The sequence below is a fragment of the Marmota marmota genome, unplaced genomic scaffold (genome assembly GCF_001458135.2).
Source record: "Marmota marmota marmota unplaced genomic scaffold, marMar, whole genome shotgun sequence".
Classification (NCBI taxonomy): domain Eukaryota; kingdom Metazoa; phylum Chordata; class Mammalia; order Rodentia; family Sciuridae; genus Marmota; species Marmota marmota.
In genome coordinates this window covers 13,047,165-13,071,375 of record NW_026000206.1, presented here as the reverse complement: position 1 = coordinate 13,071,375, position 24,211 = coordinate 13,047,165, and the positions used below count along the sequence as shown (strand labels likewise).

At 58.9% G+C, this 24,211-nt stretch overlaps 1 protein-coding gene across 3 annotated transcripts in view; it reads right to left on the bottom strand.

Moving 5' to 3' along the window:
• Nucleotides 1–2,942: 2,942 nt before the first annotated feature.
• Nucleotides 2,943–24,211, bottom strand: part of Kndc1 (kinase non-catalytic C-lobe domain containing 1) — a 52,545-nt gene continuing 31,276 nt past the window's right edge. For 2 of the 3 annotated variants that reach the window (XM_048791418.1, XM_048791419.1), the window contains exons 17-30: nucleotides 23,247–23,656; nucleotides 18,829–18,922; nucleotides 18,660–18,757; nucleotides 18,333–18,553; nucleotides 16,267–16,380; nucleotides 15,673–15,820; nucleotides 15,404–15,583; nucleotides 14,618–14,824; nucleotides 13,877–13,959; nucleotides 13,561–13,711; nucleotides 7,278–7,400; nucleotides 7,139–7,198; nucleotides 6,313–6,470; nucleotides 4,570–5,693 (exon numbers count right to left, since the gene is read on the bottom strand). In XM_048791418.1, coding sequence (XP_048647375.1) covers nucleotides 5,405–5,693; nucleotides 6,313–6,470; nucleotides 7,139–7,198; nucleotides 7,278–7,400; nucleotides 13,561–13,711; nucleotides 13,877–13,959; nucleotides 14,618–14,824; nucleotides 15,404–15,583; nucleotides 15,673–15,820; nucleotides 16,267–16,380; nucleotides 18,333–18,553; nucleotides 18,660–18,757; nucleotides 18,829–18,922; nucleotides 23,247–23,656 — 2,336 coding nt within the window. In that variant the 3' untranslated portion in view covers nucleotides 4,570–5,404. The other variant, XM_048791420.1, reaches the window with a different exon arrangement.

Below are 24,211 nucleotides of genomic sequence, written 5' to 3'. Positions count from 1 at the left end.
CCCCCCCCCAGCCAGACACTGATCACACCCAGTGATGGTGAGGAAGAATGGGTGCTCTCACCAGAGTTGGTGGGGATGCAGAACCGCAGCTACCATTTTTTTTTTTTTTTGATATGAGAGACTGTACCACTTAGTTAGGTCCTTAGCCCTTTTTGTTTTTTATTTTGAGATAGGGTTTGTGTTGGGAGGCTGCAGAATTGCAGCATATGCAGTCGAGGGGAGAAATAAAGAATGTCCACGCACTTCTGCCCCTTTCAATGGTTTATTCACTCAAATCACTCACTACAGTTTCACTCTATAGGTTCTTAATCAAGAAAACGACAATCCTTAATGCTAGGTACTGCAATAGACATAATCAATTCACAGCAAACAATTCTAGATTAATTCTAAGCACTGCAAAACCTACTTAATCATGATAAGCTAACAACAGACATTTCCTCTGCATGCTAAGTTCAAAAGTCTTAAGCCTTAGGCTTTAAGTCCAGCAGATGCACACTCACTCAGACCACGGTGATCAGGGGTGATCAGGTCCGGAACCAAGGCAGGCCTTTCCTGGCGTGGAGTGGATGACCGGTTGAGGAGGGGGTCATAGGGAGAAGTTCCGGCTCTCACCAAGGTCCAGAGGAGGCGGTAGAGTTTGAGAGCAGTGATGATCACGCAGAGGCTCAGGAAAGATGACAATTGATGGGGTGTCAGGTGCTCATCAGGGTCTCCAGCTCGAGTGCATCCTTGTTTTGGCTGGCTGAATTCCTGTCTTTTATACTAAATTTGGGGGCTTTTGACCCCCCTTTCAATCCTTATCAGCTACCACTGGATTTCTGAGTGACATCATTTACCCTGGGGTAGAAACATCTGGTCTGGTGGTCTCCACCCTGATCTTCTCCCCTTCCCTCTTATTAGGCGAGGACAGCCTCCCAGGGGTGAGGGGAAGTAACTTGTTTGAGGTCATGCTGGAGTGTGCCTAATGAGACTGCAGGTTAAACTGGAGTTTTTAAAATGGAGTAGCTTAGGCTCAGGCTAAGGTCATCCAAACAGTTTGCTAAGTTTCTGAGGATCCTCCTGCCTCAGCCTGGTTTACATACAATAGCTACTTTTGGGACAGTCTGGTGGATTCTTGTAAAACTAAAGTATTCTCTCCCGAGGATCCATCAGGCGCGCCCATGGTATTTATCTAGAGAAGCCGAAACCAGACGTCTCCCTAGAACCTGCACAAGGACGTTTATGGACCACAAGGCAGCCCGTATCTTGTCCTGTGGGGGAGTAGGATTGGGGATCAGTGGGGTGGATGCTCACTTCCCTAAACATTCCTTGGAAAGCTGCTGTGTGGGAGCATGATCTGTCCTAAGCTGGGGACCCCAAGTGTGCTTCTCTGTGAGGCAGTCGGGGTCTAGGGAGGTGGGGGCACTGAGCGAGGTGAGGAGTGGCAGGCAGAGGGTGGCTCAAGCCCAGTACCTCCATGAGAGTCATGCTGCCTCTGAAGCCATGAGGTGCTTCCCTGGTGTCCCTGGACTGTGAGAACCCTCAGACAGGAGACCAAGTCTCTAAGAAGGGAGCTGACTAGCTCTACGTCCTGCGTGACATTTGGTCATCTGTGGTGTGATGTAATGAGCCACCTTTTCATTAGCTGGTGACTCTGGTCAGGGGCTTGGGTGAGGACCAGGGACTGCTTGCCTGTATCTCTTATGCCTGAGGCAGGTGAGGGCAGCCTCTGGCTGGCCACATGAACCTGGTTTGTCTGGGGCAGTACTACTTTTTCTTTCTTTGATAATTTCTTATTGTTTGTTTGTAGTGCTGGGAATTGAACCCAGGGCTTTATGTGTGCTAGGCCAGCATTCTACCAACTGAGCTATATCTCCCACCCGGGGACAGTATTTCTGGGCTACAGCTTGCTATTTTTGAGGTTCTCAGGCCTTCTCCAGGTGCCCTGTGCTGGTGCCTGGTGGCTCCTAGACGGGGCCCCTGGGGCATGTCTGTCTGTGTAGGCCACCATGTGGCTTCTTGGGCTTGCCACTGGCATGGTGGCCTCAGGGTCGTTGAACCTCCTGTGTGTTGGTGGTGTCCTCTGCTGCCGTGTGCAGGGCAGGCTCCAGTCGGCTAGGAGAGGCACACTCCTGCAGGCTGTACTGGCCCTGGGTTCTCCAGGGTCTAAGTTCACAGACTTGCTGCTCTGATGGGAGACCTTCCTGAGCAGTGTCTTCCAGCCTTGCAGGAGGGGAAGGGGTGGCACACAGGGCTAGGGCTTCAGTGACGTAGGGTGGGTGAGGCCTGGACCACTCACCTGGAATAGCTGCCACATTACTGTCCCATTGTCTTTTTGGCAGATAGCCAGGCAGATAGCAGCATTGTTCATTACAGGAACTTCCTCAGAGCCTCAGTACTTCCATAAAAACACCCAGAGTTCACACTCGAAACTCAGAAGAGCCTTAAGCTCCTCCTTTGGGGTGTCACCAGTCCTAACCGATCACGTGGGCATGAGAGCCCCCACAACAGTGCCCTACCTCACCCCATTCTGAGCCAGGGCCGAAGTCCTGGTGAGGCCTTGCTGGGTGAGCAAGGGATCCACTGTCTCACCTGTGGGCTGTGGGCCATGTCTGGGCTGCCGGGGGAACTGGCCGGGGTGAGCAGGGCACATGGCAGAACGGCCCGAGATGTGGACCTGTTTCCCAGGGTGCACAGTCCGCACTCAGCTTCGCTCCTGCAGCAGGAGGTAGGTTTGCTTTCACATTCCTGGGAATTTAAGGCACTTGGCTTCTGGTAGCACCTGAGTTAGGGTAAGTCTGCCGACCCGGGCCCTCTGGGTGTCACTGAGTGTGCAAGTGTGACCATGTGACGGTGCTGTGGCCTGGCAGTTTGGTTCCAGGCCTGGGCCAGGCACATCTGCTACTGCGCATACCTCGCCTTACCCTCGGTGGGGTATGGCTTTGGAATGAGCCACACAGCAATGGCTTGGTAGAAATGACTTTATTCAGAAATCTGTACCGCGTGACATCAGGGTGCCATGCAAACAGTGCTGAAGCCGGAAGCCCGCTGCTTCCCCAGAGACAGTTGGGCTGCTGCTGCGCTGGGCACAGACAAAATCTGAAGACGGCGCTCATCAGCAGGACACCAGGGTCCTCACAGTGAGTCACAAGGGCACGTCCCTGCACCCTCACACACGCGGAAGCAGGGCTTGGTCCCAGTGGGTTCATGTGGGGAAAACCTCAGCATTGACAGTACAGCACGCAGCTGCCCCTGAAACGTCACTAGTGGCTCACTGGGGCCACCTCCTCTAAAACACAGTCTTGGGTCTCACAGCAGGAGGCTCCTGGGATGGCCCATGTGTCTAGCAGGTGAGTCTCCCTGACCCACTGCACTCCACAGGTTCCCAGGTCCCCCGGCTAGAGGGGCTCTCCACTCGCTGAGCCAGTGCTCAATACAGACTGTCTAGACCACAAATTCAGGGAAGGGCTTGGTACCACTGGGCAGCAAGCCTCATGTCCGTGTCTGACAAAGCGCTAGTGCTGGTGCCAAGCAGAGGGACGCGGTGGTCAGGAGTGCACATGCTTGGCAGCTAAAGGCATGGGTAGCCCTGCCGCACCGGCTGTGAGGTGTGCATAGGCGCCTTCAGCTCAGGTGGCCTCCCTGCTCTGGAGCTGCTGTTAGTGCCTCACACCCTGTTCCAGGGCTGAAGCCTTCGCCTGGGCATGTCCTTTAGGGTAGCTGTTCCCAGCTGGGGCACCAGGCATGGGGGAGGAGCAGCTGCCACAGCAGGATGGCTGGCTGGGATAGAACTCCTTCCCCCACATGCTGGCACAGTGGGGGTGCCCGTGGAAGGCCAGGTGGGTGGGTGGTGGGAGCATGACCCCGGCAGGGCCCAGTCAGAAGCCTGGGAGCTGCTGGTGCAGGGATCAGTTTTGGTCCTTTGCTTCTGGACAGGTGTGGCAACACTGTTCAGTGAGCAGCTGGGTCTGCAATCTGTGGGGTCAGGGATGGATGGGTTTTGGGTTGTTTTGGGCAGGAGTCACCAAAGAATAGAGAGACATTTGTTTATGGAGATATTGTAAGTACGAAACTGAAGGAAGTCTACTTATTCTAGTTTCATTTCAAGTTGCAGCAGAAATGGGCTAATAAATGCTATGCCCACCCTGTGCAGTGTCCTGGAGCTGCCGCCTCTGCTGCTGCGTCAGGCTGGAGCAGCTCTGTGCGCCCTGTGGCAGGGCCTTGGGCAAGCTCCTCTGAGCTCCACCTTCGGATCCGGACCTGGTGGAAGTCCAGGTTCTGCGGGGTTCTGGGAATGCAGCTGCCTCCCCCAGCTGGTCCCGCTTGGACCCCCACCGGCCAGGTCCTGAGCTACTGGAACGTGGCCTTCATTCTCCGCAGCTTGTCCTGGATCTTCCGAGAGTGCTTCTCGCTCGGGACCTGGTGCAGCTTGGCCCTGTTGTCTGCTGCCAGGATGGCAATGTCGGCCCCGCTGAAGCGGGCGATCCTCTGCTTGAGGTGAGACTGCAGCTTGGGGTCGGGGCTGAACGTGTAGGGGTTCTCCTGGAATGCGTGGACCTGGCTCACCACCTTGGCTATGTTCCTGTGGTGGGGAAGGAAAAGCCACAGTCAGTCTGCACAAGCCACAGGGAGTCGCGTCCCTGTGAATCCTGGCGTGTTCTTAGGAAAGGCTCGAACCCAGCGCTCTCAAAGCATAGACACCAAAGGGCAGGTTTCCTGCCTCTGTTCACAAGGCCTTGGCTCAGGTCCCACGTGGCCTCGCCCACTCTTGGTTCCACAGCGTTTACTGACCCTCTATCAGGCTGCAGAACTGAATGTCCCAGCACGAATGAAACCCAGTGCCAGTGGTCACGGCTCACCGGGGGACGATGCGTACAGATGTGTCCTTGTGTGGTGCCTCTACTCTGTGCTGCAGTGACGCCAGTGGCCAGCATACCACTGGTTATCAGCTGAGGACTCAGGCCCTTTCGCCTGTCTGGGGGGTCGCAGGCCCCGCAGACAGGCACTCCGCCTGAGTCTGGATGGAGAATCAGTGTGTCCGGCAGGAGTTATGTGGCTTTTGTCCATCAGAGGCCCATGTGTCTACACACATCCACACAGAATCAAGAGAGGTCACCAAGCCTCGGCCCGAGTCCCTTCTAAATGGTGGCACTGCCTTGTGTCATTAGTTCTGTGTACGGAGGCAGGCTTTCTGGTCTCTTATGATAAACTTACATTTGGGATGCATTTTACATTTTTTTTTTTTTTTAAGTTGGTGAGTGTCTGAATAGGGAGCCACTGTGCACTGGGTCCTCTGGGCCTTGTCTGTCCAGCCAGGCTGCAGCCTGACCAGGTACTCTGACTGCCACGTGGCTGACGCAGAGCAGGGGTGAAGATGCGAGCTGAGAAGGTGAGGCTGAGACTGGGGCCTGGGTGTGTCTGCAAGCTATGGCACCTGGAGGGGTACCTGGGACAGGTCCTGGGTCTCTGAGGAGAGGCCACCTGGCCAGCACCTCCTGAGGCAGAATGAGAGCCAGGCTCCTATGAGGCCTGGGTGTGTGGGCTGCTGGAGGGTCATAGCAGTGGGCTTTATAGCTACTCTCTGGTCCATGCCTCCCAGGCAGCATGTGGATGGCAGTGTGGCAAGGATGCTGGTCAGGGAAACAGCGGGCCCGGGAATGGCTGGAGAACTGACTGGTTCCAACTGATGTCTCGGTGAGGTGCCTCCGGGAGGCCTAGAGAAGGGACACCCAGGCTGGGGCATTCACGTACTGGGAGCCTCCGTGCTGCAGAAGCCAGGGAGGTGATGGTAGGGTGCCTGGGTTCCATCAGGAGGTCACTCGAGAATGTGGGGCATTTAGGGAGCGTGGATACCGGCAGTACCGGAATCACACTGTTTTTTGAGAAGTGCTGAGGCCCTGGGGCAGGGCAAGGGCTGAGACAGGGTAAATGCCCTGGCCTCTGAGCTCCATCTGTAAGCCTGGACTCTTATGCTCTGGGCACAGAATGCCGACAGCCAGAGAGCAGGAGGAACTGGAGGAGACTGCTCACCTGTGGGCTCCACCTGTGCCTGCTCACCTGTGGGCTCCATTGGTCATGGTGAAGCCTTCACCTGAGCCTGCTCACCTGTGGGCTCCATTGGTCATGGTGAAGCCTTCACCTGTGCCTGCTCACCTGTGGGCTCCATTGGTCATGGTGAAGCCCCCAACTGAGCCTGCTCACCTGTGGGCTCCATTGGTCATGGTGAAGCCCCCAACTGAGCCTGCTCACCTGTGGGCACTGTTGGTCATGGTGAAACTCTCCCACCTAGTCAGCTCACCTGTGGGCTCTGTTGGTCATGCTGAGCCCCCTTACCTGAGCTTGCTCCACCTGTGGGCTCCATTGGTCATGGTGAAGCCCCCTGTCTCCAGCTGCTGAATGTGCATGGCCAGGAGGCGGGCTGAGGGCAGGGTGGGCTGGGCTCGAAAGCGCCGACCTTCCATCAGACACAGGCTGTCGCTCTTCAGGAACACCTGGTGGCCCAGCCAGGGGTGTCAGCAGGAAGTCAGGGCAGCCTGTGTACTGGCTGTGTGGGGGGGTGCTGCACAGCACTCTGACTGCACATTTAGTTCAACATGAACCTGGGGTTCCTGGACTGAGGGTTGCAAGCCTGGACTCTTAGGCACTGGGCACAGAATGCCAACAGCCAGAGAGCTCTGAGCTGCTCTAACGGCAAATTCCTTATTCTCTGCTGGGCTCCTAAAGAGCCAGGAGCCCGACCTTCCCAAATGAGACCCATGCTGGCAGGTAGTGCAGCCCCGTGATTGTGTTTGCAGTGAGGACACACCAGCCCGCCCACGTGGATGCTCGGGGGTGTCTGCCATAGGCTGACAGTTGAGGCTCTGGCTGCCTCACTTTGGAAAAGTCCAGGTCACTTCAACAGTGTTTTCTACTTATTATCCTCCCGGGCCCCCTGGGTGCCTAGAGCAGGTCTCTCAGTCAGCCGTGCTCAGGTCCCACTTCCAACCTGGGTTGGTGCCCTGTGCCAGGAAGGCAGCCCAGCCAGGCCATGTGACCTGGCAGGTGGGGCCCCTTTGCCTAGGTGACCAGACTGTGTCTGGGGTCCTGACATGGGCTGTGTGGGTGGGTGCCCTGCAGGGTGTGGAGTAAGGCCTGAGGTTGGAAGCTCTATGGCCAGTACCTCCACGGCTTTCAGCTCCTCCAGGACCTCTGCGATCTTGGCAGGCAGCATTCTCCAGGCCTGCAATGGAAGCGCAGGTGAGACCCCTGCTGGCCGTGTGCCTTCCACCCACCCATGGCCACGGCCCAGGTGCACGCACAGGAGACTGCCTCACAGCCAGGTTCTCTAGCCCACCCAGGATCTGCATAGCTGTGGCGAAGTTCCTCTGCTCATAGCAAGACTTGGCCACCAGTAGAAACTTGGACAGCACGTTCACCTGCAGCTGAAACAAGGAAGCAACAAGTTCAGTGTCTGGGAGCAGCGGCGTGGGGGGTGGGCAGCTCAGTGGAGAGGCTTGCCCAATACACACAGGCGCTGGACTCCACCCCCAGCACTGCAGAGCCAGGCCCGACAGAGAGAAGCAGACGTTGTGAGCAGGTTAACCAAGGTTCAAGGCACAGAGTGGTATGGCTGGGTCATTTGTACAAAAAGAAGGTGGGTGGGGTTCACAGGTCTATAGTGGTGGTGGCTGTGGGGGCTCCGCTGGCAGTGGGGTGGGCTTCGCTTGACCAGCCAGCTCCCACCAGGGTTCTCTGCAGTCTGGTGTGGTCCCTCCACCCCCTGCCTCCATTCCCTCCCTCCGCCCCCTCCTTCTAGCCCCTCCCTCTGTCCCCTGCCTCTTTTAGTCCTGTCCCCTGCCCATCTCTTGCCTCCAGCAATGGGTGGCTTCTCACACCTTCTCACCACACACCACGTGGCTGCATTCATGGACTCACTTCCAGCCACTTGAAGACCTGGAGACTCTGGCTCGTCCTTGGTTTCTGAGCTGCCCTGCCCTTGTGGCCAAGATGGGCACCCTTCAGGTGGGAACAGGACGTGTGCTGGACACCTTGCACCAGGTGTGACCAGGTCTGCTTTGCTCCTGCCTGGCGAGGGTCAGTCCTACTTCAGGAAGTCCTTGGTGACCAGTTCTGCTATGGTCCTGTGGGGTAAGGGTTAGCCTTGCCCCAGAGGTCCTTGGTGAGTAGCCTCTGGCTTGAGCCTCTTAAAGAGTCTTCAAAGACTCTCACTTGCTCATAATTTGTAAGTTAACATCTCAATTTTATTCTTCATAGATACAAGGTATATCATTTTCAGTGTTTTCAGATAAAAATCATTCTATCACTTTTTTTGTTTTTAATTCTTTTCCCCTCAGTGCTGAGGATCAAACCCCAAAACCCCAGGGCCTCACACCTGCAGGCCATCACTCTACCACTGAGCCACATCCCCGGTCTGTTTTTTAATTGTAAAAACGCATAGTTATGGCTGTGGTGGTACAGTCTGTAATCCTAGGGACTCAGGAGACTGAAGCCGGAGGATTGGCAGTTTGAGGCCAGTATGGGCAATTTAGTGAGACCTTGTTTCAAAATAAGAAAGGGCTGGGGATGTAGCTCAGTGGTGAAGTCTCCCTGGGTTCAATCTTCAGCACAGGAAAACCACAATAGAACACAGAGAGTTGTAACGTTCCCTGGGCTGTCCTCAGGGGTCCTCCCCCAGCATCCCACCCAGCCAGATGCTCTGTTAAAGAAGCCTCTTCCTCCCCGGCCCCTGGCGGCCCTGGCCAGCCTTGTGTCTGGGGCTGGGCCCTCAGGTGCTGCCCATGCTCATGATGGAGCCTGCAGGCACTTCCTTTCTGTCTGGCTCTGTCTCCTGTGTTCGGTCCTCAGCTCTGCCACCTTGGGGTGTGCCACAACTCCGTCCCTCTCAAGGTTAGATGGTGTTTCTGGATGTGTGTCCTCATCTGGCCCCCATCTGTGGACATTCAGCCCTGGGCTAGTGGGACCAGGGTCGCGGGCCTGCCAGGCAGGGATTCTCCACTGAGCTACATCCTCAGCCCACTCCAATAAAATAAAAACCTATTTTGCTTTCAAACCTACCACTATTCATCTAAGAAAAAGACAGAGTTCATTAAGGTGAGAAATTTCACACCGTCTCTTGTCTTGCCTTTCCACCCCTACCCCAAGCATTAGGTAGAGTGCCGCTGGTGGCCAGCAGCCTCTCTGGCTGGGAGGGGCTCAGAGGGGACTGTATATCAACAAGAGCTAACGTTGATTCCATTATGCGTTCTGTCAATTTCTGTATTTTAACAATGTTCTGGGAACATGAGTTTGCAAGTGTAAAACTCAGCTTTGTTCTGAGTTATGCCACTGGCACCACAATAAGTGGAATGCAGAGATGTCAAGACCGTGTAGACTTCAGATTGTGCTGAGCACACTGGAGAGAGAGACCCTGGCAATTTTGTGTGAACCACTTCCCTGGGGAGACTGTGTCTGTGTCCTGTCTCAGAGAATTGTTCCTTTCAGGGGGTTCTCCTCCTCCTGGTGGTTCTGCTCCTCCTGGTGGTTCTCCTCCTCCTGGTGGTTCTCCTCCTCCTGGTGGTTCTCCTCCTCCTGGTGGTTCTCCTCCTCCTGGTGGTTCTCCTCCTCCTGGTGGTTCTCCTCCTCCTGGTGGTTCTCCTCCTCCTGGTGGTTCTCCTCCTCCTGGTGGTTCTCCTCCTCCTGGTGGTTCTCCTCCTCCTGGTGGTTCTCCTCCTCCTGGTGGTTCTCCTCCTCCTGGTGGTTCTCCTCCTCCTGGTGGTTCTCCTCCTCCTGGTGGTTCTCCTCCTCCTGGTGGTTCTCCTCCTCCTGGTGGTTCTCCTCCTCCTGGTGGTTCTCCTCCTCCTGGTGGTTCTCCTCCTCCTGGTGGTTCTCCTCCTCCTGGTGGTTCTCCTCCTCCTGGTGGTTCTCCTCCTCCTGGTGGTTCTCCTCCTCCTGGTGGTTCTCCTCCTCCTGGTGGTTCTCCTCCTCCTGGTGGTTCTCCTCCTCCTGGTGGTTCTCCTCCTCCTGGTGGTTCTCCTCCTCCTGGTGGTTCTCCTCCTCCTGGTGGTTCTCCTCCTCCTGGTGGTTCTCCTCCTCCTGGTGGTTCTCCTCCTCCTGGTGGTTCTCCTCCTCCTGGTGGTTCTCCTCCTCCTGGTGGTTCTCCTCCTCCTGGTGGTTCTCCTCCTCCTGGTGGTTCTCCTCCTCCTGGTGGTTCTCCTCCTCCTGGTGGTTCTCCTCCTCCTGGTGGTTCTCCTCCTCCTGGTGGTTCTCCTCCTCCTGGTGGTTCTCCTCCTCCTGGTGGTTCTCCTCCTCCTGGTGGTTCTCCTCCTCCTGGTGGTTCTCCTCCTCCTGGTGGTTCTCCTCCTCCTGGTGGTTCTCCTCCTCCTGGTGGTTCTCCTCCTCCTGGTGGTTCTCCTCCTCCTGGTGGTTCTCCTCCTCCTGGTGGTTCTCCTCCTCCTGGTGGTTCTCCTCCTCCTGGTGGTTCTCCTCCTCCTGGTGGTTCTCCTCCTCCTGGTGGTTCTCCTCCTCCTGGTGGTTCTCCTCCTCCTGGTGGTTCTCCTCCTCCTGGTGGTTCTCCTCCTCCTGGTGGTTCTCCTCCTCCTGGTGGTTCTCCTCCTCCTGGTGGTTCTCCTCCTCCTGGTGGTTCTCCTCCTCCTGGTGGTTCTCCTCCTCCTGGTGGTTCTCCTCCTCCTGGTGGTTCTCCTCCTCCTGGTGGTTCTCCTCCTCCTGGTGGTTCTCCTCCTCCTGGTGGTTCTCCTCCTCCTGGTGGTTCTCCTCCTCCTGGTGGTTCTCCTCCTCCTGGTGGTTCTCCTCCTCCTGGTGGTTCTCCTCCTCCTGGTGGTTCTCCTCCTCCTGGTGGTTCTCCTCCTCCTGGTGGTTCTGCTCCTCCTGGTGGTTCTCCTCCTCCTGGTGGTTCTCCTCCTCCTGGTGGTTCTGCTCCTCCTGGTGGTTCTGCTCCTTCCTGCAGCTCTGTGGTTCTGGTTCTGGTTCTGGGGTGGAGGATGATGCTCAAGAGTTTTGCTGATGTGGCGTCATGGGTGGCTTTTGCCCTCCCATGCTGGGAGTCACTGTCCTGTTGCCTGCAGATTTCCCTCTGCCCACCCGTGTCTTGCGAGCTGGGCGTTGTTTACCCAGATGGACAGCTCTTCCTGCCACCTTGGGCTGAGTGCAGCAGGTGACAAGCTGCCTCTCTGGCTAGCAGGGGGCCATCCTCCACCTTCCCGGCAGCTCGGCTTGAGAGGGGCCTGAATGCTGAGGTCTGCAAGGTGATTGTCACCATTGTTTCTCTGGTCCTATGAATCCCAGCCACATAGGCCCCATTGGAAGAGCCTGACAACTAATGTCATGTGATGTTTGTGACGTTGTGGATCACAGGACACTGATCAGCCAGGCCCTGTTCCTTGTGCTGGTGAAGACAGTGGGTTGTGTGGCTGATGAGTGTGCGGCGGCGGGGACAGCCTGTGAAGCCCAGGCCTGGGAACTCTGTTCCTGTGGGCTGCTGGGGTTGGGTGGTTTGCCTCAGGGAGCCTGAGTTGGAGGCTTGATCCCCAGGGTGGCCCTTCAGGAGGTTGGGGTTGAGGGACCCGTCGCAGAAGGTTCAAGGCACTCTCGGGGGGGCCCCTCTGGCTGCCTTGAGTGGCAGTGGCAAAGCCCCAGCCTGGGCCCTCTGCTCCCTGGATCCTGTCTGGCCATTTCTCGTTCACCCCACCAGCACCCCTCCACCTCTGCCACTGTGATGTCAAGGCCACAAGAGTCCAGCTGATGCAGGTGCCAGGCATTTGAACCCCTTCATAAACAGCCTCCCTCTACTGACTGACACGTGAGCCTCAGTTGCTCCACAGGGACCGTGGCTCTGAGAGACTGCGGAGAGGAAGAGCCCACAGTGGAGGCTGCTTTGGAGTCCAGCAGGGCCTGGACCTCTGGGCTCCAGGGCAGCCCTGGTCGACACCATCCCAACTCTGAATTTCCTGTGGTGCACCCAGCCCACGCCAGAGCCATGCTGGCGAGCATGCCGGGGGCCTGTGTCTGGGTCCAGGTCTGCTTCAAGGGAGCTGCGGCCCTGGTGGTGCGTGCTCACTGTGACCTGAAGTCACTGTCCTCTTGCTGTAGGAGACAGGGCCACATTGCACAGGAGCCCTCATACCCTGATGCCTGTCCTCTGCCTGCCGGTGTGGCCACCTCACAGGAGAAGAACCTAGCTAACCCCAGCTCACAGAAAGCCAGGTCCTGTGGACCTCCATCCAGGGAACTGGAGGCCCTTGCAGTGGGGAGCTTGCTGCATGAAGGTGCAGACCCCTCGGGCCCAAGGCTGGACACTGGGCTCTTCCTGGGTGGAGGGTGGTCCCTGCTGGGCTGCCAGGAGCCCCCTGAGAGCAGGTGGTCAGGTTGGGCTGAGAAGCCGTTGGGCAGACCCAAGGCCTGTGGGACTTTGGAACCTTGGATTTGGCCACAGCAGCTGGAGCTGGACCGTGGCCTGGCCAGAACACTGAGCTAAGGACATTCCAAAAGGGCTGAGGTCTGCAGCAGGAGCCTGGGCTGCAGGCAAGGAGTTTATGGCTGCCTTAGAGGAGCTCTGGGCAGGGCGGGGTAGTCACAACCCTGCCCCGGGGCAGGACAGGCACAGGTGTGAGGGCCGCCTGGCCAAGGGCTTGCTCTAACGGAGCCCTGTGGGAGGGTGTGTGCAGGACCGGGGACTGTGTGTGTGAGAGGGCCCTGTTGGAGGGTGTGTGTGTGTGTGTGTGTGTGTGAAGGATAGTGTGTAAGTCAGGCCGTGTGTGAGCGTTTGAGTGTGTAGGAGGGAATGTGTGTGGGTGTGTAACGGAATGTGTGTAAGAGGGCCCTGTCACAGGGGCTGTGAGTGTGAGAGTGGGAATGTGAGAGGGCCTTGCCGGAGGGGCTGTGTATGTATGTGAGAGGGAAAGTGTGTAAGAGTGCCCTATCAGGCCGTGTGAGTGTTTAAGTGTGTGAGAGGGAATGTGTGTGAGTGTGAGAGGGAATGTGTGTAAGACGGCCCTGTCACAGGGACCATGTGAGTGTGTAAGAGGGTCCTGTTGGAGGGGCCATGTGTGAGTGTGTGAGAGAGAATGTGTGTAAGAGGGGCCTGTTGGAGGGGCCATGTGTGAGTGTGAGTGTGAGTGTGTAAGAGGGTCCTGTCGCAGGGGCCGTGTGTGTGAGTGTGTGAGAGAGAATGTGTGTAAGAGGGTCCTGTTGGTGGGGCCGTGTGTGTGTCAGAAGGTCCCTGTTGGAGGGGCTGTGTGTGAGTGTGTGTAAGAGGGCCCTGTCGCAGGGGCTGTATGTGTCTGCGGGTCTGTGTGTAAAGGACCATGTGTGAGAGGGATGTGAGTGTGAGCACTAGCGTGACCGGTGTTTCTGGGCAGGGTCCACATGTCCTGGTGTCCTGTAGCCCACAGCGCTGGAGCTTCTGCAGAGGAGGAAGGGTCGGCCTGGTAATGTGACGGCCATGCCCGTCTGGCCCCTTTGACTTGGGTTGAGTGTTGCTGTGAGGGACAGGAAGTGTGGGCTCCCTGCCCCTGGAGAAGGGGCCGGCTGTGGGCCCGATGCCCGTGGGTCCACGCCTCTCTCTGACCTCAGCCAGGAGGTGCCTACCTTGGAGGTGTGGCTGGTCACGATCTCGGCAGCCACCCAGGTGCTGACATCGTCTGCGTTTCTTAAAAGCTGTAGCAGGTACTTGTCCTGGACGTAACTGGGCAGAAACAGGCTGCAGGTTTGGGCAGACAGAGACTCGGAAGAGCTGGCTCTGGGGAGAACACGGAGCACTTCACCTGGGGATGGGGCTGGTGGCCCTGCCTGGCCCCGGGGCGTGCGGAGCCTCTCTGCAGCCAGGAGCAGCCAGGAGGCACTTGGGGGAGGCCCCCCGAACCCTCCACCAGACCTCTGGGCCTGGGACTCCATGACCACTCACTTGGGGATGGTTCCACTTGTGTCCATGACACCCAGGGCCCGTGAGTTCAGGAAGTGGACGGGGTGGCACTTTTGAAACAGTTCCTGCCGGGACATAGAAGCAGATGGTCAGGCCACTGTCCCCAAGGGCCTGTAAACCACGGCAGTGTCCCAAGGAGGGCTGGATATTTCGTGTCGTCTCTTGGAGTATAGGGTGACCTATGCAATGGGCCAGTGTGCCATGAACTTGACCAACAAGCTCCTGTGCTCAGTCCTTGGGGCCGGTGACATGGCCAACCCTGATAATGGTAGGATTTCTTGGCATTTCTGTCACCTGCCTTATGGTATGGTATCCTAGGACAGCAGGGGGTCATGGAGGGGCTCCTGGGCTCTGGACCCAGGCCAGGAGCAGAGAGAGGAATTGGGCAAGGGCATGAGGAGCTGTGCTGACCCAGGTCCAGAGTGTGGTGGCCAGTATGTGGTGACCTGTGTGCCATCTGTGTGCCCTGAGCAGCTGGAGAGGAGGGTCCAGCTTGGCTGGAGACCAGTTCTGACCCTGACTCCAGCCTCCCCACTCTTGGAAGCTGCTCCTTGGGACCTGCGTTCCTGGCAGCCAGGTCCCTCTTTGACTGTCCCATCTGTTGCTCAGGAAGTGTCTGCTGAGGCCCATGATGCCAGATTGTCCCTGGTTTGCCCCTTGCTGCCTGTGGCCAGCCCAGTATGGGTCCTCTGCCCCCTCCTGGTGCCCGCAGCCCCCACGCACCTGTTGCAGCAGCGTCAGCTGAGTGCAGAGCTGGTGCGTGCTGTACTCTGTCAGGAAGTAGGACCCCTTCCCGCTAGCCTTGGTGTAGGGGCCGTAGAAGTCCTCGAAGAAGCAGGGCTTGGGCAAGGCAGACGCAATGGTGTACTGGCGCTCCCTGTGGTGTGGCAGGGTCAGCCCGTTGCCCCGGGGCAGTCTCCAGGAGAAGCTCTGTGGGCAAGCCAGGTCCCCTCTAGGTCAGGCAGGCCAGGTGCGGGGGGGGGGCGCTGGGTGAGGACAGGCAGGGTCCTGCCCAGGGCTCTTCAGACTGGCTCAGCCAGAGTCAGAGAGCAAATCCCTCCCATTCACTCTTAGAACAAAGACCACTGTCCTGGGTTCTTCCACCCAGGCCTCCCACCCAAAGGTCAGAGAGGCGTTGGCTAGGCACAGTAGGACCCACCTCATGGGAGTGCGTGGTGGGCCCCTCCACTGCCCTTGCCCAGGGCAAGGGACCAGCCCCAAAGAGGAATGTGCATGGAGAGCATGTGTGTGCACATGTGTACACACACGTGAGTGCAGGTCCATGCGCACAGTGCGCACATATACACACATACATGCACGTGCAGATCTGTGTATGCAAGTGTGTTCCTGTATGTGCACACTGTCTTCCAGATCGTGTGTGCACATGCATGCATTCTCTGGATGTCTATGCATGTGCATGTGAGCACTTGCACACCATGTCCTCCAGGTGGGTCTCAGGGAACATCATCTGCCCATACAGTGAAGCCCTTCCCTGGGAAATGCCCCCACCTTCCTGGAGATGCCATCCTCTGAGAACCTCTTGCAGAGGGCATTGAAGGGTCTGGTGTCCTCCTCAGCCTCCTTGGGATCCTCTAGGTCTGTGCCGCGAGGGGAACCATCAGCCCGCCGGTCAGTGCCCACTTCTAGGAGGCCCAGCAGGTGCTCAGCAGAACCGTCCAGGGGCAGGATCTAAGCAGAAGCATGGCAGGGGTGGGGTCAGGGCAGCGCCCCCCTCTGTGCAGCCTGGAGTGCTGGCTGGCCAGAGGTGCAGTGGCCACCTTAGAGGAGATGAAGTCCTCCAGCCGCCCCAGCAGCCCTGCATTCCTGGTGAAGTCCACGGTGTAGCAGTCCTCCACCCAGGCCTGCAGCACGCAGAGGCTCCGCCTGTAGATCTTGGTGAAGGTCGAGGTGGGGTCCTCGTGGGCCCTGGAGGGAGACAGGATGCCTGTGGTGGGGCACCCAGCTTGTGTGGGTGAGGGGCATGCGGGGTGTATGGGGTGATGACCGGCCAGGCCAGAGACCAGGCCAGAGCTTTCCCCATAGCCCTCTGCCCCTCTCCAGCCCCTGTCACTGGCCCTGCTGCCCTGGAGAGGGAGGCTGAGGCAAGCAGGCCTCTACCCCCGCTTGGCTGTCCTCTGCTGGGGGTGGGCTTGGCTCTCCCCTGGGCCAGCAGGAAGGGGCCAGCCCTCGCCAACCGGGCTGCCTCCCAGGGCACCCAGATGCGCTGGCCACTGCCCTGCACCCTGCTGCTCTGCGTCCCAGCCTTGGCCTTCCCTGGTGAGGCTCTCCTGTGCCTAGTCCCTCTTGGGGTCACCTGGGGCCACCTTGCCCTTTACAGGGCCCTCTCCCCAGCCTGTCCCAATTGGTGGTACCTGGACAGGGTGCTGCTGATGCGGTCCAGGAGGAAGTGCAGGAAGTCCTGTGGTGTGCAGAAGTACCGGAAGGTGTACAGGAACTGCTGGACGTAGCCCTCCAGGAAGGCATCGCTGGGGAGAGAGCCACAGCCTGGAGCCTGGGCCTCAGGGGTCTCTCCCTGACCTGGATTCACCTGTGCTGACGATGGGGGGGGGTCCTGGGGCGAGCGTGAGTGTGTGAGGGAGTGTGGCTGTGTGGCTGTGGGCTCTGAGAAGGAGAACCTCTGTGTGAGCTGTGTGCTCCTGGGTGTGGATGGGGGAGCTCTAGGCAGCTCAGATGCCCTTGGGGTCCTGCATCCCTGAAGTCCCCAGCCTTCCTGATGTACAGCACCAGGCCCCCGTCCCAACTCCGCAGGCCGCCTCTGAGGGCTGCACTCGGGTGCTCAGGGAGCCGCACCTGGACGGAGCACCATGCTCACAGTGTCCTCACTGGGTGTCCCAGCTGGGGACACTGACTGGAGCCCCACAGGTGGGCTGGGGGCGGGGGAGGGCTGACAGGGTGCTGCCCAGGTCCAGGGGGGAGTCCAGGGCTGAGACATTGTGTCCACCATAGGGGACCCCTAGGGGACGAGGACCCTCATGGCCACAGCCCAGGGGGGGACTAGACAGCCGCCGGCTCAGCTGGCCCTGCAAAGGTGATGCTTCTCAGAGCTGGGCAGAGGCCCTCGTGCCTCGTGAGCATTCACCACCACCAGGGCCCCGCCCACTACAGTGCTGAGCTCCCACACGCACCACACCCTTGCGTGTACACCAAGCATGCATGCTACACATCACGACTACACCACACAGCACCCCAGTGTGCACTGTGTGTGTGCAAGCTTGCACATAACTCATGCACAATCACACAGTACCCATGTTACCCAACACATCATCCACATGCACACATGTACCACAATACCACATAAGGCCCCACATACCACACGACACAGTACACATCACACATCACATGCACCACACCATACATCACAGACACAGCACACGCCCATGAACGCACATCGCTCTATACACACTTGGAGCACAGCACACCCCTGAAGCTGGCAGCAGGCCCCATGGTGGGCATGACTGCACCCTCCTGCAGGCAAGGGGAGGCTGAGTTGAGGGTCAGCCTGGAGTCCCAGCAGGCAGGAGGCCCCAGCATGACTGGGTGAGTGCTCCTGGGAGACAGGGCTGGTGGGAAGGAGGCAGCTGTGCCAGGAGGCCTGGGTCTCTAGAGGGAATCCTGTTCCTTGACTGTCCTCTCTGGGCCCTGCTGATACACAATGATCAGGTCTGGGGTTGCCACAGCCCCTGACCCAGAGGATGCAACGGTGTAGAGCCTGGGAGGAGCCCTGTCATCTGGGAAAGCCCAGGTGATCCATCTGCCCCCATGTCTAGTGTGGGTCGTGCCATCGGGGGAAGAGAGCCTGTGGGAGGCCTGGTGCCTGGGAACATGGTGACCCTGCCAGGCCAGAGGGCATGGGGCTGGTGTGTGGGAGAGGTGGGCACCTAGCCACAGATGGCTCTGCAGCCCTGGCAGAGGGAGTGGGTTCCAGGGCTCTTCCCTTGCTTCCTGGTGGTCACTCAGGGCATCTGACAGCAAAACAGAGCTCACACCAGAGGCTGGGGTGCAGCAATGCACACTCAGTGCTGAGCCCAACCCATGCCTTGCTCCAGGGGTTATGGCAGAGGGCGTGTCAACCCCTCCGGGCCGTACCAGGCTCCCGTGAGCATTCGTGTTGGAAGCCCAACGGCGTGCTCATCATGCAGCCTGTTCTCCACTCTCCCAGGACAACCTCCTGGGTACACCCTGAGACCCGAGGCCGGGGCATCTGCAGAAACGGCTGAGGCTACTTGGCACAGCAGTGACAGTGAACACAGGTCAAATGAGCAAACATTTTCCTGAATGAAAGAACAACCCAGCTTAGATGGGGCTTTCCCTGCCTCTTCTGGGGCCTGTTTCCTTTTCCTGAATAAGCTCTTCCCGCCCCTGCTCTCAACCTCGTGCCCAAGGATCGGCAGGCACCTCCCCGGGCACCTGTGCGCACCTGGAGTAGAGGTAGGCCATGAGCCCCAGTGGCGTGCCAGCCTGCAGGATGCGGGCCTTCTGCTGCCGGCCCCCACGCGGGGGCTTGTTGACGTTGTAGAAGATGAGGGAGGAGGACGCGTCCAGGGGGCTGAAGTCCAGTGTGTCGCAGGGGGCTGCCGCGATGTTCACGATCACTGGCAGGGCGCAGGGCTCCAGGCCCCAGCGCTCTGCGTACATGACCTGGAGGAGGGCCGAGTCACCGTCACGGCTGGCAGCGCGCTCACCCTGCCTCTGTGCCCCGGGAGGGAACCTGGGTGCCATGTGCCGCGCAGGGGAAGGGCCTTGCCTGCAGGTACTTCTTGACCAGGCTGAGGAACTGCACCTTGGCCTTCATCTCCTCCAGCTGCCCTCGCAGCTTGGACAACATGGTTTTCACCTCGGAGCCTGCGGGGCAGAGCGGTTGGCACTGGTGGTCCCCAGGCCCCGGGCTGGCCTGGCTGTCGGGTTGGGCTTACCTTTGTTGCGCTTTTCCTTCTGCAAGAGCTTCTGGTAGAACTTCCAGGTCTTCCGGTAGTTTCTCTTCTCTATCAGGAGCTGCTGCTCCAGCTCCTAAGCGGAAGCACACAGTGTCAGCCCAACTGCCAGCCCGGGGCAACGGTAGCCGGAGCCACCCTGGCCGTCACATGAGGCCAAGGCCAGGGGGACATGCCTGGAGGGCTGATAAAGCTGTCCTGTCAACTGAGGAGAAAGGGACGGGAGGAGGTGCCTCCACGGAGCACTGAAACAGGGCAGCCAGTGGTGTGTCACCTTACAGTGACCATCACCCCAAGGGGCACCTCATCCACGAGCTCTGGTCTGCCCCTCCCCCCACCAGGGGCCCTGTTTGGGACATGTCCACTCCTCCTGAGATCTTGTTCCCCTCTTCCTCCAGGCCAGGGCAGCAGGGCTCGCCCCTGCCCTTAGTGGTGGCCTCTCCAGATGAACATGTGTGCCTATGAGTGTTTCTCCTGAACCTGTCTGGAATCCAGGTTCCTGCCCCAGAAGACAGCAGGGCTCACCTGAGTCAGGGTGATCAGTCCTTGCAGGCATCAGTCCACCTCCATGAGGGCAGCAGGACTGGGGCCAGACCCCCATGCCCTGGGCTTTGCTCGAGGCACCCTATACCAGGTGGGTCTGAGCTATTCCTGGGATGAGGTGGGTTTTTTTTTGTACCAGGGATTGAACCCAGGGGCACTTAACCACTGAGCCACATCCACGGCCATTTTAATTTTTGTTTTGAGACAGGGTCTCACTAAGTTGCTTAGGGCCTTGCTAAGTTGCTAGGGCTGACTTTGAACTAGTGATCCTCCTGCCTCAGCCTCCTGAGCTGCTGGGATTACAGGAGTGTGCCATTGTGCCTGGCTGGATAAGATGTTTCGAGGGTTCATTTGACATTCAGGAGGAGGATGCCTTACTCTCCCAGGACACCTCTGTAGCCTGGCCGGCAGCCCCCCTCCAGGTACTATGTCCCCTCTGTCCCATGGCCTGAGACATGGCCTCCCTAATTGCACCCAGGGGCCTTGGGCCCAGCTGGATGGGCTGGGCTGGGGTGAGTTTGGGCCCTCAGCTGGGACTGAGCCTGGGCTGTCCCCATAGGGAATGGGGTGTGGGCCAGTGGGCAGCTCCACGATGGTCAATGTGGCCAGGCCCAGGCAGCTGTCGAGGGTCCAGACCCAGCAGAACCTGAGTCTTGCTGTCAAGCCAGGTGGTGCCAAGACCTCCGGCCCTGCCACAGCTTGGCCGAGGCACACTCCGGGCAGGGTCTGTCTCCATGGAAATGTACTGGAGAACACTGGTGTGGACCCCGTGAGGACCCCGTGAGGACCCCATGCAAGGGCCTTTGCTGGCACTGCCCCAGAGCTGCTGAGCATCGCCTTCCCAGGGGTGGAGGAGAGCCTGGGTCTGACATCCCACAGCCAGGCTTCCAGTCCGCCTCCCCTCAATGGCGGTCTGAACCAGCTCTCTTGTGCTGGGGAGTAGGACGGGTCCCAGCCTGTGCCATGGCTGCGTGCCCAAAGCCTGGGCCTCCCACTTGGAGCCACATGAGGCTATCTAGATTATTAACATGAAATAAAACTGAAGTGCCAGTTCCTTAGCCACACGACTAGCACTCAAGTGCTTAGAAACTGCATGACTGCATGTGGTGGCTCCCTGTACACAGTGCAGACCCAGAACATCCTGTCCTGGGGAAGACCAGGGCACCTCATAGGTCGAGGCTGGTAACTGCAGCCTCCCGAGCTGTGTGCACAGGCTGTATCCAGCTGTCTGCTGGCTGGAGCCAGGCCAGAGGTCTTCACAGCTGTGATCCTGGCCTCTGAGGAGGGGGGCCATGGCCCCAGGGCTGTGCGGCTCCTGTCTGTCCCTGGAGGTCACCCTGTACCGGGTTCTGTCTGCCCTGTCGTCTCTTGTCTGCAGTGGAGGTGCTGATGTTGACAAATCCTTGGGGAGGGTTTGTGGGTGCCAAGGACTTGGGGACCTGGAGGTGGTTCCCTGTGAGGCAGCACGTGCCTGCCGCCTGCTAGAACACAGACTGTGCAGACGTGCTGCCATCGAGGCCGCTCCCAACGTGAGCAGCACTTGGCACCGCGCGGCCCTGCAGACAGGTGCAGATTTTAGATAGATCTACATGACGTAATCTTCACACAACCTGGAGAGGAAGTCACAAGAGCTGGCCTCCCTATGAGGTCCACACCGTGGCTGATGCACAGAACAGCGTGGCCCGAGGCCCAGGTGGTTGGTCAGGCCCAGTTGCAGGGACGGTGAGGCAGGCTTTGCCCCTATCCTGACCAAGAGCTCTTAGGAAATCAGAAGAGCACTGGTTTATTACAGAAGTAAGTGTGTGTGATCTGAGGTGCAGTTTAGGCACAATGGCTACTGGATTTAATTGGCCAAATGGCTAATGGACCCCAGGGAAGACAAAGAAAGCAACAATCAGAGGTTAGAAAACCCGGAAATTACAAAAAATGGAAGAAAACAGGGGTGAACTGAAGCCACTGCCAATCCCAAAACACAGAAAGCAAAGTCCATTTCCACAGCAGAAGCAAAACCCGGTGCCCAGGCTAGGACACGGGGTGTTGGGTGCGCAACCGCAGCTGCAGACACTGCAGCATGCATTCCCGCCTGTGGCCGGCGGGTGCTCAGGGGCTGTTTGTGCATGCTGTGGGTGGTCAATGCCACCCTCCGCTCCCCAGTGAAGGGGCTGCCTGTGCAGGCCCTTGCTCTTTGGGTCGCAATGTGAAGTCTGCCCACAAACTGTGATGCTCTCCTTGCTTGAGGCAGACGGTGGTTTCTCACAGGCACAACCGCTGTGATGTCTCACTGAAGCCACCCACCACGCCGACCAGGGCACAGGAAACTCATCCGACACTCCCCCAGGGGAGGAGGCCACTCCTTGTCCCCTGTGCCCCAAGGGCAGCCACCCTCCTCAGAGGAACCCCTGTATAGCCATCCTGAGCAGGAGCCACAGCAGTGACATCAGGCCTGGCCGCCTGTGCCCTCAGCTGGCTGAGGACGGGTCAGTGCTTCAGGAACCTGGACCCAGCTGTGGGATCACAGCCAAGTCAGCAGGAGCTGGCCTTCGCGTGTTTTCAAGGTCTTTTCTGGGGGTAGAGCCCATGGCTCCTTCTGGAACAGCCTCGCAATATACACCCCTGCACCTGGGCTCTTTCATGGTCTGAGCGTTGGAGCAGCCCAGTCAGGGCTCCCGGCACACAGCTGCAGGGCAGTGCTACTCAGGTCGCCACTGGTGGAGGCCTGACCTCTGGTCTGGTGCATGTCCTGAGGGTGCTGAGCCTGGTCTCTTGCCACCTGTGCTAGTGCCTTACCCCTCCTGGTCTGTTTCTTGTGCTGATGGATGACAGGCACTTTCTGCCACCTGGACAGTGGGGCTGGGGGTGGGGGGCAGTGCTCCAGGAGGGGCAGGAAGACGGGAAGCAGGAGGAGGCCCCCACAGAGTTGAAGGAGCGAGGCTCAGGGACATTCTGGGGCCCGGGAGGTGCCAGGCACCTTGGTCCTGTTCAGGGCTGAGCCTCGTGACGCTGAGTCCCTGGTATGAGAGGTGAGGGGTGCTATGGGCTCCCCTGCAAGGCCCGGTATCTGGGCCCTGCTAGTCCGTGGATGTCTGTGCAGAGCGCCCCTGCTTGTGGGGTCCCAAGGCACACGTGCAGGGCTGAGAGATACTGCCCTGCACCATGGGCTGGGCCAGAGGTGTGAACGAAGTGGGCAGGGGGTGCCAGGAGCCCATCTGCTGAGGGGTTTCCTCTTGTCAGACCCCATGGGCCTGGACCTGTGTGGCTGTGGCCCTGCAGGGGGCTCCTGGTCACTGTTGGGCCCCAGGAGCAGGGACAGCAGCCCTCCATCCAGAGCTCTCCTGAACATGGTGCTGGCCAGGCCCAGCTGCTCAAGCCACAGCCTGCTTGTGCCCTGTGACCCGGAACAAAGAGCCTGGGGTGCCCCTGACCTGGATGGTGTTGCCCACAGATAAGCCCATGCCAGCCCACACTGACCCCGGGTCCAGCCAGGACTTGCTGCGGACAAGACGCTCTGGTGCTTGCTGTCATCTCCGAATGGTGCTGCTCAAGGCAAGGGACCAGATAAGGAGGAAGAGGCTGCACCGCCCACCCAGTGGGAGGTGACCCAAGCCTTACCCTGGTGGCCAGGATGGGTGAACCGGTTCCACACGCTCCGTAACAGGAGAGGAAAGCTATTGCCTGCCTCCAGAATGTGCACAGCGTGTGCCAACGAGCAGAGCACCGTCCCCACAGGACCCCGGAGTGGGCCACGGGGTACAGGATGTATGTCATCATCAACCCTCAGGGTGACCTAAAGCTCTGCCTGAGCAAGGCCCTCTGCCTACAGTGATCCCACCCCCAGTGGGCAGATGCCCTGGACTCACAGGGCTCTCGGCTTCAGGCTCTGGGTGCCCGCTGGCCTTCCGCATGCCCAGACCCTTCACGTAGTTGTGGACATCGGCCCCGAAGCAGTCGGCCTCGTAGAAGGCGCTGGACCAGCCAGGGCTGCAGCTACGGAACTCTGCTGGGCCCAGAGACCCAGCAGGGCCACGCTCCTTGGGCCTGGCCAGCCGGGCCACCGTGTCCATGTCTGAGGCCCTGCTGGCAGGCTCCGGGCCAGGGACTTGCTGCCCGTTCACCTCAGGCTGCCCTTCTCGAGCAGCTTTTATCGACTTCTGAGGCCGGAATCCCACCTCAAAGTTTCCTTGTGAGAGTATGTCCGAGTCTCTGTCTGATTGCGTGGTGGGCGAGCAGGGGCCCCCGCTGCCCCGGGCTGCCACCACCTTCTCTTTGCCTTGAGAGAAAGAGATGAGGGTCAGGAAGGAGGTTCAGGTCATGTGTCCCAATGAAAGGGGACTTGCCACCCAGGGAGTGTGGGGAACATTGCTCATGCCGTGTGGGGGCGGCTGGATGCCCTTGGGGGAGGTCCCAGCCATGCAATCCTGGGACAGGGCTGGAGGCTGAGGAAGCCAGACTTCCGGTGAAGTTCCAGGTGAGGGGCCCTCCCACAGGCCTCCTGTAGGCATCTGCATTGTTTCCAGACTTCTTGTGGGACCAGGCCCCTCTGTCCCTGCAGCCCATCTTCTCTGGAACATTCAGACTCAAACCCCACTCTGTCCCTTCCCTACAACCCTCAGGCCCTGGGTTCTGTCGACTCTGAAGCTTCTGTCTGTGCTGGTGGCTTCCTGGGACCCTGGCCATCAAGAGCAGGTGGACCTCATGCCTGGCCTGTCATCTGCTCCCTGGTTTGCTTAAATAGGGATGAGGCCACCACGGAGGCCCTATTGCAGCCAGGTGTGGTCAGCACGCCCCCCCCCCCCTCCCCCGCCCGCTCCCTGCTCCGTTCAGA